At 36.3% G+C, this 13,977-nt stretch overlaps 1 protein-coding gene across 1 annotated transcript in view; it reads left to right on the plus strand.

The window, feature by feature from the left end:
* LOC131065240 (uncharacterized) overlaps positions 1–13,977 on the plus strand; it is a 133,618-nt gene that overhangs the window by 67,236 nt on the left and 52,405 nt on the right. The window contains exon 6 of the mRNA XM_057999702.1: positions 10,584–10,708. Coding sequence (XP_057855685.1) covers positions 10,584–10,708 — 125 coding nt within the window. The remainder of the gene's footprint in view (positions 1–10,583; positions 10,709–13,977) is intronic.

Here is a 13,977-nt window from a genome sequence, read left to right on the forward strand (position 1 = left end):
GCTTGCTCATCCATCAGGTTAGCCCAATAATCTTCTATGTCAACTTTGTGAATGAACTTCTCTCCCCTGATCCTTCCTACTTTCTTGTGTGGATCAAATCTTTCTCTTTTCTTGTTTGTAGCAAATTGATAGAATGCAAGCTCCTCATTCACAGTGCTGGCGGCTATGGCAGACTGACAAACCTCTAGCATCTTCCCAACTGAAATAGGGAATGTCATGCCTGTCCTGTACTTCTCTCTTTGAATAACATCGAACTCTAGAAGCTGTCTCACCACTTCCAACAAGATCATTCTGTTGGTTGGATACCTAGGCAGTCTGTAAGGTTCAGATTGAAACCCATGAATCCTAAGGTACGTGAAAGTGGGAAACTGAATATACCACGATCCATATTTCTCTATTAACTCTGTTGCCTCCTTGGACAATCTTCTGTGGATTTTGCCTTGCAGCATTCGTGTGATGTACATAGTGAATGCATCATTCACTCTCTTATAGTCTTCAATTCTATACATGCTCAGCTGGGGGTAGCATTCATGACTCCTGAATTGTCCTTGCCCATTCCCAATTTCACCTTTGCATATTAATCCTCTGTATGAAACAAACTGTGCAAGTAGGTATACCAGGCAAGAAGTCATGGCAAATGATTTGGACCGCTCTACATTCCTCAATTGAAAATCCAGATTGTCACTTATAATCTTGGACCAATTTACTAACGTTCCCCTAAGACAATCCTGGATGAAGTAGAACATCCATCCATCGAATATTGCTCCCTGTGGCATCCCCATCACTTTGTTGAGTAGGAATATCAAATCACTATACTCCTCCTTGAAATCTATGCACATGAGTGTCTTTGGAGCCTTGGAATGATGAGACCTAGGCTCAATCATCCACTCTTTGTTAATCAAATTCTTGCATACACGCATCTTCTTCTTGTATCTTTCTTCATATTCATCCTTGGTCACATCCTTCATGTGTATTCCGCGTGGAATTCCGAACACCTCTGCAATAGCATCCTCAACAAGGTAGGCGATGACAACGCCCTTAGGAGTCTTGATCATTCTCGTGAGCGGATCGTAACATCGTGCACACTCCAGGATAAGCTCACTGCACTGTATGGACTGTGGAAATCCAACGGCATGGAAAATACCACTCTTCATAATGTTCGCATATGCTGGGGAAGGAACTTGATCATCGACTCCGAACATCTGACGCTGCATCTGGTCGAAGTCTAGGAAATGCATGTTTGTATCTGTGATCTCCTTCCATCTGGATGAAATCTTGAGCTCTGGATAGAATCCAGTCTCCAGCACCTTCAATAGTTCTTTCCTTTCCTTATATCCAGACTTTGACATCGCACCTGGACGAAGCTTGAAGTTAGACTTAGGAAAATAAATAATGCTCTTAATGAAATTCCTGACTTTCTAAAGATTTTAGCTAACTAGGGCATGGAGTCAGGAAAATAATCCATACACTTGGTAAATTTTAACAATTAAGTTCAAAATGTGACAACACTAAGGCATGGAAACCCTCTATAAAATTCACTAATACCTCCTTATGCTTAGAAAATATGCAGGCTAAAATGCAAAGGAGTATACCGGATTAATGATGACTAAGGAAAGGTTTGAAAGTTTTGTGTTTCCACACAATGTATGTCTGAAGACACCTTCCGCAGTCAACAATGGAGGTCAACAATTCTGAAGACAACTTGAAAATCAGACTTTTAAAACATGTTGCAATCTTCAAAAATGTGCATAAACTCGATAAAAAATCAGTTTTAATGATGAAAACAATCATATTCAGGAATGTAAGTGTGGCTGGTAAAAGATTAATCTCTGAGGACAAGTCTGAAAATTGATTACTTCAGACTTACCAGCACCTTGCAAAGTAGTTAAAAATCCCTAAAAATGATGAAAAATGGCTAAGGAATCAGCTCCAAGCAAAATCGCCAAAGTGGTTAGGTGGCCAGAAATGAAATTTTTTGAGGACAACCGCCTAACAATGGAGTTTTCAGACCTGCAACAGCGATAAGATGGTCTGAAAATGCACATAAAACTCCATAAAATACCTCCAAATGCAAATTGCCTAAGTTGGAATTGGCTGGGCAAAGAAAACTTAAGTCTGAAAATTAATGGGCAGCCATTAATGGAGGTCAAATTTGAAGCAAACCTCAGATCTGAAGCGAATCAGCAAGCTGGGAATGATGGCAGCCACCAAGCATGGATGAAAATCACCAAAATGTGGCACCAAACCACTCTTCAAATAAAATCGAAATTTTCCCAACTATGGCGCCATACTAAAATTCTGAAAATATCATCAATGGCAGCCCGGATCTGCAACAATGGAAGACTGGAACAACAAGCAAAAAATGGAGGAAAATATCGCCCAAGTCTCCAAACACAAAATCGCCAAACTTGCAAAAAAATCGCCAAACTTGGAAAATTGAAAATCTGGAAATGGTCTTTAATGGCAGCAAAGGGAATAGATCAGCAAGTTGGAAAAAATGGAGGAGGAAGGAATCCTCAACCCAACACTTGACTTCAATGCCTTGCTAAAATTCGCCCAATCTTGGAGGAAAATCGCCTTTCATGTAGACACCTGGCAGATTTAATAATAAAATAATGCTAAGGCTCCTCTCTTATACTTGCATTTACCTCTTACTTTCACCACACAAGCAATGTGGGATAAAACACTTGCTTAAATACTTGCTTGTTAAAAACTAACTTGCTTCTAGAAGGTTAAAATATTAAATGTTTATTGCAAGTTATTTAATTTTGCTTTTAAAATTTTAAATAATCATTAATCATTATTTAAAAGTAATTAAAAATGGGGCTCATTTATTAAATATTTCAATTTAAGTCCAAATTAAGCCTCCAAGGGAAAATCGACTTGGGTTGGGATTGAAAAATCCCTTTAAAAATCATTTAAGTGTCAAAAATTTCCCCATAAGGGAAAATCGACCCTAGCTTTGATAAAAATCCATGCTCAAATTCATCAAAAATGCACACAAAACTCCCCAGGGGAAAATTGATGGCAGTCTGGATTGAAAATCCACACTCCAAACTCACTTCACTTGCAAAAGTTACTCCCTGGTGGAAATTCGACCTCAGACTGGATGAAAATCCAGACTCAAAACTCGTTAAAATGCTCTCAGTGGAAAATCGACCTTTGTCTGGATGAAAATCCGGACAAAATCTGCAGTCACTTGTCTCAAAATATCCTGGTGAAAAATCGACCCAGGCATGGAATCATCCTCAATGTTGTCTGCACTATAGTCCGCACTCCAATCCGCACTCTTGGCGGAAAATCGATGGTAGTCTGGATAAATCCTGACACTTAGCCAAATTTTAGCACTTTGAGTGGAAAATCGATCCAGGTATGGATAAACAGTGGTGGAAAATAATAGCCAGTATGGATTTCAGGGGAAACCCATGTGTAGTGTGGATTTTGAGTGGGGGAAAGGGGTGGGTAGTCTGGAATGTGAGGGGAAAAGCACCTCTAGCATGGAATTTGACCCTCTAACCCTTGGAATATGGATTTCCCTTAGGAATTTATCATTTAAACCACTCAAAATCACTTAGAAACTTTAAAATTAGATTGGACTTAGGCAAATTTTCCAAAATATTGAGCGAAACACTAGGAAAATATTGGAATAAAGTGCGAAATCAATTTAAATAATACCTTAGGAGCAAGAAAACAACTCCAAAAGGTCTTGGAATACCTTGGCACTTTAAAATCACTGACGCACGTGTTTAAAAACACGTTAACGCTCAAAAGGTCAACACTTAGACAAAACTTAGGATCATTAAAATATCAACATTTGCAACTTGATCCTATAACTTCAAAAACCCTAGACGACACTAGGCATGATCAAAACTCCGAGACTCGGGCACGGGAAACGCAAAATTGCCCACTAAGCAGCCAGAACCCTAACCTAACAACGCAGAAAGCCGGAAAAGAGGGGGTCCCTGTTAGCAATGGGGCAATGTGTGAAAAGGTCACAACAGTTCCCAGACTTATCGAAAAAAGACTCACTTACCTATTTATGGAATGACTATTAGAAGCTATTTGTGGCCTAGTAAGTGCCTTTGATCCCATCACTCTCCAAGATGCAATTTTAAAGGCCCTACAACTTGATACCACTAAAACAAGGGATAAGGGTTACTCCAAAAATATATCATCAAGAGATAAAACCTCCTATAAGAAAGATGGGCATCAAAGAGCATTTTCTCCTAAAGATGACCACAAAGCACTTCAATGAAAAGGGTTATGTTTCAAGTGCAAGGAGAAATGGGGGTGTGGACATGTTTGTAATCAAGAACAACTTCAAAGGAAAAATTGTGTTTCAAGTGTGGAAAAAAGGGAGCCTTTTCATGGAACGAAGCAGCCCAACAAGCCTTCGAAAGACTTAAGGAGATAATGAGTTCTTGCTCTATTCTAGCCGTTCTTGACTTTACATTGCCTTTCGAGTTAGAATGTGATGCTTCCAGGGAAGGCATTGGAGTAGTACTCATGCAAGACAAGCACCCAATTGCATTTGAATGTCGAAAAATCATAGAATTTGATAAACATTACTCCATTTATGATAAAGAAATGTTAGCCATTATGCATGCATTGGCTAAATTTAGACAACATTTGGTTTGTTGAAAATTCATAGTAAAAACCGACCACAATAGCCTAAGTTTTTTCCTAAATCAAAAGGATCTACATTACTGGCAACAAAAATGGGTCAGCAAATTACAAGCTTATAATTTTGATATAGAATACATGAAAGGGAAGAATAACATTGTAGCAGATGCACTATCCCACAAACCCTACTTATGCTCCATAACATGCATCTCCATGAATTGAAGAACTCAATTATTGCTGAATAGGCCAAGGATCCAAAGGCAAGTGACATCCTAGAAGGAAACAAAATGAAGAATATAAACTAGTGGAAGAACTCATCCTATATAAAGATAGGATATATCTTGTACTAGGCTGAAGGATAAAGGAGAAGATCATTAGAGAATAGCATGACAACCCCTTAGCCGGCCACCAAGGGTATTTCAAAACTTATAAGCAAGTAAGAGAGAAATACTCTCGAAAAGGTCTCAAAAAAGATATCCTAAAACATGTTCGAGAATGGATGACTTGCCAAAGGAACAAAGCAGAATAGATCTATCCAACAAGCCTCCTACAACCGCTGCCTATTCCTAATAAAAAATTGGAAAGTGTTTCCATTAATTTCATAACCGGGCTTCCCAAAGTGCAAGCCATAGATTGTATATACGTAGTGGTGGACCGCCTTACCAAGTATGCACATTTCATGGCAATATCCATTGACTATAAAGCTCCTCAAGTAGCCAATGTTTTCTCCAAGGAAAATTTCAGATTACATAGCCTACCTAGAAACGTTGTCAGTGAAAGAGACAACCGTTTCCTTAGCTTATTTTGGCAAGAACTTTTCCAACTAGTAGGAACATAACTCACACCAAGTACAAGTTATCATCTGCAAACAGATGGATAGACAGAGATTGTAAACAAATGGTTGGAAGGATACCTAAGGAACTATGCTACGAGACAACAAAATGCTTGGATCAAGTGGTTACACCTCAGGGAATATTTTTTATAACACCATCCATCATATGTCGATTGGGATGAGTCCCTTCAAGACCTTGTATGGTTATGAGGCAACCTTATTTGGAAGTTTGATACTCTAAGGAAGTTGTGTACCACGGGCCAAAGACTGTGCAACAAAATATGGATATTATGAATACACTTAAAGATAATCTACACCAAGCACAAAACCAACAAAAGATATATGTTAATTGAAAAAGGATTGAAAGGACATTTGAAGTTGGGGACTTGGTTTTCCTAAGGTTACAACCCAATAAGTAGTCATTGATCAAGGTTAGTGAAGCTGAGAAATTTAAACCTAGATTCTATGGACTGTTCAAGATATTAAGGATAGGAGAGGTTGCCTACGAATTTGGAAGTAGCAGCTAATAGCAAGATCCATAATGTCTTTCATGTGTCTCAACTCAAAAAGGTGCTGGGAAAACATGTTACTCCATGTTTAGAATTACCTCCGCTCGATGATGAAGGGAAATTAATTCTAGAACCTGAAATTGTTCTTGATATGCTAGAAAATAAATTGAGGAATAAATCTATACCTGAGTATTTGGTTAAATGGAAGGGTTTACCTAGAAAAGACACCACTTGGGAAGGAGCTGAGATCTTTGATCATCCAAATTGAAAATTGCTTGAGGACAAGCAATCTCGAGAACGGTGGACTGTTACACCCCCACCATGAAGTAAATAAAAGAATGCCAATGCTCAAAATATTGTCTTATTTATAAGACTTTTCAATTTTTTGTGATTTAGATTGAAGGATCGAGTATCAGTTTGTATGATTAAAATAAATACTGATCGGCCTAGCTAGACAACAATGAGAAGGCAACGATTTTGTCCCATCGAAAGATATCAATTTAAGTCAGCATCGATGCATAGACTGGTGTATGCACAACAATTAATATACAAGTGTTAAAGGTTTGTGTATAGATGTGTTGTTAGTCATTGATGAGGAGCGATTTCACTTAAGACAGCAATTTCATTAAGTTAACACCAGTGATTTATTAAGTGAAGGGGCAAAAGATATGTATTAAGGGACATCACTTTTAAGAGTGTTGTGACCGGGTAAAAGACACAACCCTTCACTCCCTCTTGAGGGATATATAAGACAAATCAACATTTTCAATCCCTCTTGAGGGATATATAAGACAAATCAATTTTTCAAGGAAGGCATCGAGGAATTCGATCAGATCTGATATAAGAAATCTACATTCAGAAACAACAAACTTGTGAACTAACTAGTATTGTGGTATGCAATGTGATGTTAATGTCTGATATCTATTCTCATCTGTATTTTGATATAGTTAACAAGGATAATTACTAAACTATCTAGATTCTTCAATTATTGATTTAATTTATTTATTCTCCTACAAGCAATCATGTATGGGTTAGTAAGGATTCACGATTGGGAGAGTAGATACGGGTTCCCCCTCTAAGTAGGCCACTCCAATGTTGGATGGATAAGAAATTCTTGCCACTTGTGGGGCAAGGGGTTTTATATCACACCCTTGGTCTAAGTTGTGGCGAATGTTTCGGAGACCCTATTCTGCGTTCCTCTCCAACCCCTACAATCGTTGGTTGTTGGAAGTGAAACTAAAGAATAGAAGCAATCATGTACGAGTTAGTAAGGAGACACGTTTGGTAGAGCAAATACGGGTTCTCCCTCTAAGGAGGCCACCCCAATGTTGGATGGAGAAGAAATTCCTGCCACTTGTGGGCCAAGGGGTGTTATATCATACCCTTGGGCTTAGTTGCAGCGAATGTTCCCGGTGCCATATCGTGCATTCCTCACCAATGCCTACTATGGTTGATTATTAGAAATGAAGCTATAGAAGTATGTGATATTAATTTCTTATTTACTTTAGAAAGTTCAATAGATATTATATGGTTTAATTATAGAATACTATTTGTTAAACAAATTATGTTGTGGAATTGTTACTTTGGGCAAAATCAGGTATACCCCAATTAGGGGACATTACAGAGAGGCAATACAATCATTGGGTCTATTATCTTTTTATATTTTTAATTCATCTCAATCAAGGTAGAGATTCTATAACAATCGATACTATTTTGGACTTAACTCAATTAACCAATCAATTGAAGGTATTATTCTTTGTGAAATGAATGATGTGTCATCAAATGTAAACTCTATTAATAATGTTGATGTAATTGAAATGACATTGTTTTGGTGAAGATGCATATTCATTGAAAGGTTGACTTAAAAATATAAAATTTCACATAATCAATAGACACCTAAACTTGAATAAAGAGTCAACCAACCAATAAAATAAATGTATATTTCTTTGTCTAAAATTTAGATAATATCTTCTATGTTTAATGTTTTGGAAAATTAAAATATGGGTTGTTTCTCTCATACCTTATTGACCTATATTAAATGAAGCGACTATAAGGTCTTCTCTAAGATCTATTTTTTATTAATTTTAATTATTTTCTTATAAAGACCAATGAAATGGAAGTAATTTTTTATTATTTTTCTTTCATTAAAGTTTACATTTGTACAATAAATGTGTTTTTTTAAGACTATAAGGATTGGCATAGCCCCTATAACTTGCTATGCACAAGGCAAGCTTTTTAACGTGACTGGTGATGCTGCCATGACACGCCCTCGGGTACCACGTGGACCGGGGGATTGGACCTCGTGATCTCTTGCTTGCAATAGGATGCTTTAGCCAATTGAGCTAGGGCCCCCATCCTCTTAATAAATGTTCTGTTTTCAAATGCCAATTCTTTTAATAATTTTTTTTAATTGAAAGAAGAAATATTACAAAATCATTTCAAATGCACAATAGAGAAGACAAACTAAAGATAGTGTTTGAATGGAGACCACAATAGTCAAATAGGGTACAACTAGCAAAAATTGAAACAAACCTACAAAGTTATCAAAAAATTTAGATTGTCTAAGAGGAAATACTACATAGTTAACACAAAAAATATGGACAAATGTACATTGAATAGGAACAATTGTAGAAGAGCAAGACAGTTTAGAATATTTGCAAAATGGACAACTGATTGAGCATTAAGACTGTAGAAAATCACCCACCTCCATTTGCAATCACCTTTTCTTTCCACGTCACACATCTAAGCTTGCGTTTGTAGTCGGTGACTGAAGGTGTCGCATGTGAACTACATTTCTAGGGTTTTTGTGGTTTTCTGGGGTTTTGTGGCTTGGTAGGAAGGTTAACCCTTTTTTTCGCTGTTTTTTATTGGTTTTCATCCAATTTTTGCACAGTTTAAATGGGAAAAAATCATTGCAATCATTGGTCAATGATTTTTTGAAAAGTAGTCATTTTTTGTTGCAAAATCAGTAGCGCGCCCGATTCCTGATTAATCAAGTGTAGTTGTGATTTTTTGGTGACTTTTGCTTCTATCATAAAAACCCAAAATAAAATCATACAAAATAAAAAATCCAGAAATACTACATTTAATAAATGTATTTTTTAATTTTTATATTTTATTTAAACACACACATACAACTTGAAATTCACCATTTTTATACAACTATCAAATCTGAATCTGCTTGTCTGATGCACATACAAATCTAAAACACTTTTGAAGTTTCTGAGTTACTTTAACTTTTGATTTGCTCCTTGAGGGTTCTATACCTAAGATGATCGGATTTGTCATGCTTGAAGGGTTCTGTCTACAAATGCCACTAGCTGTTGTGTGAACATCAGAAGCCTAAGCATTTAGTTGTTTTTGTTTTCAAATTTCAGTCACTTTCTTTGTTCTACCCAGTGGGCCAGTGCTGCCTATAATGCTTATTCAATCATAGCTAACCCCTCTCCTCAATCAATTACAATTTGACTAACAAGTTCCTTCTTCAATCGATAGCAGTATGACTAACAATGGAAGTTCCTTCCCTAATCAATGACAATTAATGGACAATTCAATCCTTATTTAACTAACCCTAACTGACTCATTCGCCTTATTTGTTATTTCCTTATTTAACTGACCCTAACCGATTGATCTGCCTAATGAAATAATTTAACCGACCCTAATTATTCCTATCCTTCCAGTCCACTCATTAAATGCTACTCCTATGCTGCCAGTTCAAAAGGGGTAAAAAAGGGGGCATTACATAATAATAGATTGGCATGAGAAATAGGATTGACAATCATACAGTACTCGTCAAAATCCACAATTAATAATGGCCAACACATAGAATTGATCCCTTAATAATGAGTTGACCTGAAATGTGCTTACTAGTGTCTTTCTACAACTTCATGTTATAGGAATAAATAAAGGAAGATATTATTGTATCTTAGCAACCAATGGACATATTTGATTGTGGACAAAGAAGTGCTAGGAATCATTATAATGGAAAAGAAATGACGCTTAGATGGAAATTAATACAAAAAAAGGATATGTCTTAAGATGGAGTTTTTCCTCCATTTCTTGTTTTATAAATTAATTGGGATAAAACAGACATTTGTTCAGAAGTGCAGAGTTCTATTATGTCTCAATGGATTGTGGATGCTTAGAGTTTTCCTCATCATTTCGGTCTTGCCGTGTCATCAATGAAAACTGTGGATGATTCTTCTTTCTTGCCAAAACATTGGGAAGGTTTATGTTTTTAACAAAATAATTTAAGGTCATTGTAAGCTCTATCACTGAGCTAGCTTCTACACTTTGGCCTAAATTGCTATTATTTCTCTGTTAGCTTTTGATGTCAAGCTTTTCTCAAATACGTTTTGCCATAACCTGTAATTTTCTTAAAATTCTACTATCAAAGTTTCATATAGTCATATAGAATATATTTAGTTTTCTAAATTTTATTTTGGCATGCACACTATGACTTTAATTTTAAGTGTGTTTTATGAGTTTTGGAGTAAAACATACCAAGGGAACAGTATAATTGTGTTATGCAGTTTTATGCAGTTTGTTTTGATAGTTTAGCATTTTAAACAGTATAGGTTTGAAGTAATCCTATAAAACTGAATGTCTATGTCATGCAGGAGGTAGGTAATATGATTCCTGATGATTTTAAAAGGAATAATCTGATACTGCTAAGAATAAGGAACTCTGGTAAAGAGGGCCTCTATACAGACTTATTATACAACCTACGCTTTGGAACAAGGAGGTAAGAATATATCCCATCTATTTAAATTCAATTTGTATTTTATAAAAGACGTTCAAAGAAGATCTATTTTGAGGCCTTATTATTTTTTGTTCATTTGGCTCTTGGGTAAAACACATAATGTGTAAACAAAAGGGGTGTTAATAGAGTATTTGTTAATATGAAAGGGTAAAAGTAAAAGATCTTCCCCTTCCATTTTCTGTTTTATCTTAAGTCATATGAAACGAGCTTAAATAGTTGAATTATTTTGAGATGAATTTGGTTTTAAGAGTTTGAAAACCACCAAAGTGTAATTGGGAGAGAAATATATGAAATTGTGTACTTTATATTGTGAAAATTTTGTAAAATCAAGAAACTACATGCTTTTGTATTTAAAAAGTGAGGTGCCAACATTTATTTGTTTAAATAGATTTATGAGGACAAATGGAAATGAAGAATATATGCTCATTAAATCTCAATTTTTTCTACTAAAATGTGGGACCATTACTTTCTAACTGCATGTGCTTTGCAATGTCATGTGCTAGTGCTCCAAGTATTATTGTGCAGTCCTGTTCTCCTTCCTGCAATGATCTGTTCATATCTAGAGCCCTTTAGGTTCACTTTCACTAACCAACAAATTTTTAGGTATCCTTTAAGGCTTGGAGGTTTCTTATTGGTGCTTCTTGATTGGATGACTCCAGTTACAGTATTTTCTTCACCTGCTTCTTTATGAACTGACTCGTTTCTGACATCTCTTTGAGTTTGCAACAAGGAGAGCTCCTTATCACTAGGCACTTCGTTTCTCGGTTACTGGTATTATTAGTAGGGCCACATTTCCATATCTAGCCTGTAACCCTGAGATCCTTGATACTTAAAACATCTATGGCATGAAATTTTTTTGTAAACTTTGAACTGGTAACTTTGAAGCACAAATATTTATATGAATTATATCTGAAGGATTGAATCTATTCAGTTATTAAGCATTTTTTCTGCCATCAGAATCTGTTTACATATCACTATTGGGATCAAGGACTGAGAAGTCTCAAAATATCCTGTTGCTTTCCTTCGTAAATTGAAAACAGTTTGGGGATTATTTCTCCCTGGAGCACTTCTATTGCACTGGATTTACGCTGAAACCCCCTTTTTCAATACACAAATTTGTTATCTTGCATAACCCTTGTTCCTTCCTATGGGGTTGATTAAGCTTTTATACCTCAGATCTTAGGATTAAGTTTTAACCTTCTCTTAATTAGATTGATAATTTTTATTATGCCCTAGAATATCATGATGAGTGAGTTAATTTCATTTTCAATATTGAATATCTCTACCTGCATTCATTCAACTTCTTGCTTTCATAACCAATTGTCATTCTATCAGTGATTAAAACAAGCTAGATATAAGAAGCCTCATTAAATAGTCTTGTAGAAAAGGCTTTCATTTCCTTCTTATACCTGAGATATTTCAAGCAAAGAAAGAAGTCTTCAATAAAATGCTTTATCTAAGTGTTGAGTAATGTACAACTCTAGTGTCATGTTTTGGGAGCAGGTTAATGTGAAAAGATTGTAATCAGTTCTTTCCTTTGAGCATTTTCTGAGAGTTATATTATTGAGTTACTTGGCACAGCTCTATGGCACCATAGTTTATCTTTTGTAATCACATTTGTATCCTTTGCTTAGATAGTTTAAGGTTCATTACAAAGAGTTTGTGTGTTAACCCTGCTCCCACATCAGAGCGACACAAGGTGGACACCTAGGATCTGGATACTATCTCCCATTGTCACCTTCGAAAGTCGATTGGGCATGCTCAAACCTGCAATGAGGAGGAGTCGATGCTCGGTTCTTGCAAGTTGTATGCACAAGGAACTCCATACAACATCATATGCACGCATGTACATAAACAATATAAACCATCAATAGAACGAAGGTGATTGTGAACCCTAATGCCTCTCAAACAAGTGATATGTGGTACCAATCGGTTACGATATACATATATAACATTCATGTTAGTACCCATAATCATTTTGATTTTCTATTTCTGATAACATAAGAACTTAATCATAACGTGAATAAGGCATGCATCATCACATAAACTAAGCATCTGCAGAAGCAAAAACATATCTGCACCCTCTATCATACATCTAGACAAAACAATACATCTACCCATAAACATATATTTGTCATGATAATAAAATGTCAGGGATCAATATCAAGTCCAACGGTAACACAAATAGCATGGTAGGAGAGGGGCATCACACCCTATATCTCTTCTCTCTTTATTGATACTTGCCCCTCTTCCCCTCTCCTCCTACCCCCTAATCACCCTAGGCAACTCTCTCATTCTCTCTTCCCCCTAATTACCCTCTCTCTCTAACCTCTCTCCTCCTCTCCCTTTGCTGATACTTCCCTCTCCCCCTCCCCCTAATTACTCTCCCTCCATGCCTCCTCTCTCTCATTCTCTAGATAGTTTAAGGTTCATTACAAAGAGTTTCAGAAACACAATAATTATTGATAACACAGATATCAGAGTATAATTAAACAATCTCAGTTTGTACATCACTCTGAGGGTAATAACTTGTGCTTGTGTTTAAAGTGGTACCCATAGGTTTAAAATTTCACTTATGTTGCTAATGAATTTTGGATTTCTATTGCTAATAATGTTCTTTGAAATTTCATGTTGTAATGGTTGGGAAATGAGGATCCACTAGTTTAACTATGTAAACAAGGAATTAATCGACTTACCGTGTATTACATTAAAGAGGGATGAAATAAATAGATTCAACCTCAATTCTATGAAGAGGGTGTTTGCCACATATGGGTAACTGATTAAATGCAGAAAGTAAACACACAAAACATAATGGAAATATATTAAAGAACCAGTCTCTGTATTAATTCAACAGTCCATGTACATCAAGTGCTTATAACATCACACCCAGATACGACTATCATGATGATACTAAGAAGGAAAGGTATGCAATATATAATACCCGAAGGGGTGCGACCAACCGTCGCGTCCATCTGCCCTTCGGGACGACTAACTGACTGACGTAACTCATTACCGACAACAAAATAACATAATACAACAACATAACATAATGATTATTCCCGGCAACATCATCCCCCCCCAAAAAGAAGTTGTCTCCGGACGACTTAATACAAAAATAGAGATGATGTTCATACACTAAACATAATCAAGGTATAGAAGAAGAAGGGGGCGGAGGGGGCGTCCCTGAAGCAGCAGGTGGTAGGGCTGATGATGATGCTGATGGCAGTTGTGCGCGCAGATCGTACACCTGC

This window comes from Cryptomeria japonica, chromosome 2, assembly GCF_030272615.1.
Source record: "Cryptomeria japonica chromosome 2, Sugi_1.0, whole genome shotgun sequence".
NCBI classification, from domain to species: domain Eukaryota; kingdom Viridiplantae; phylum Streptophyta; class Pinopsida; order Cupressales; family Cupressaceae; genus Cryptomeria; species Cryptomeria japonica.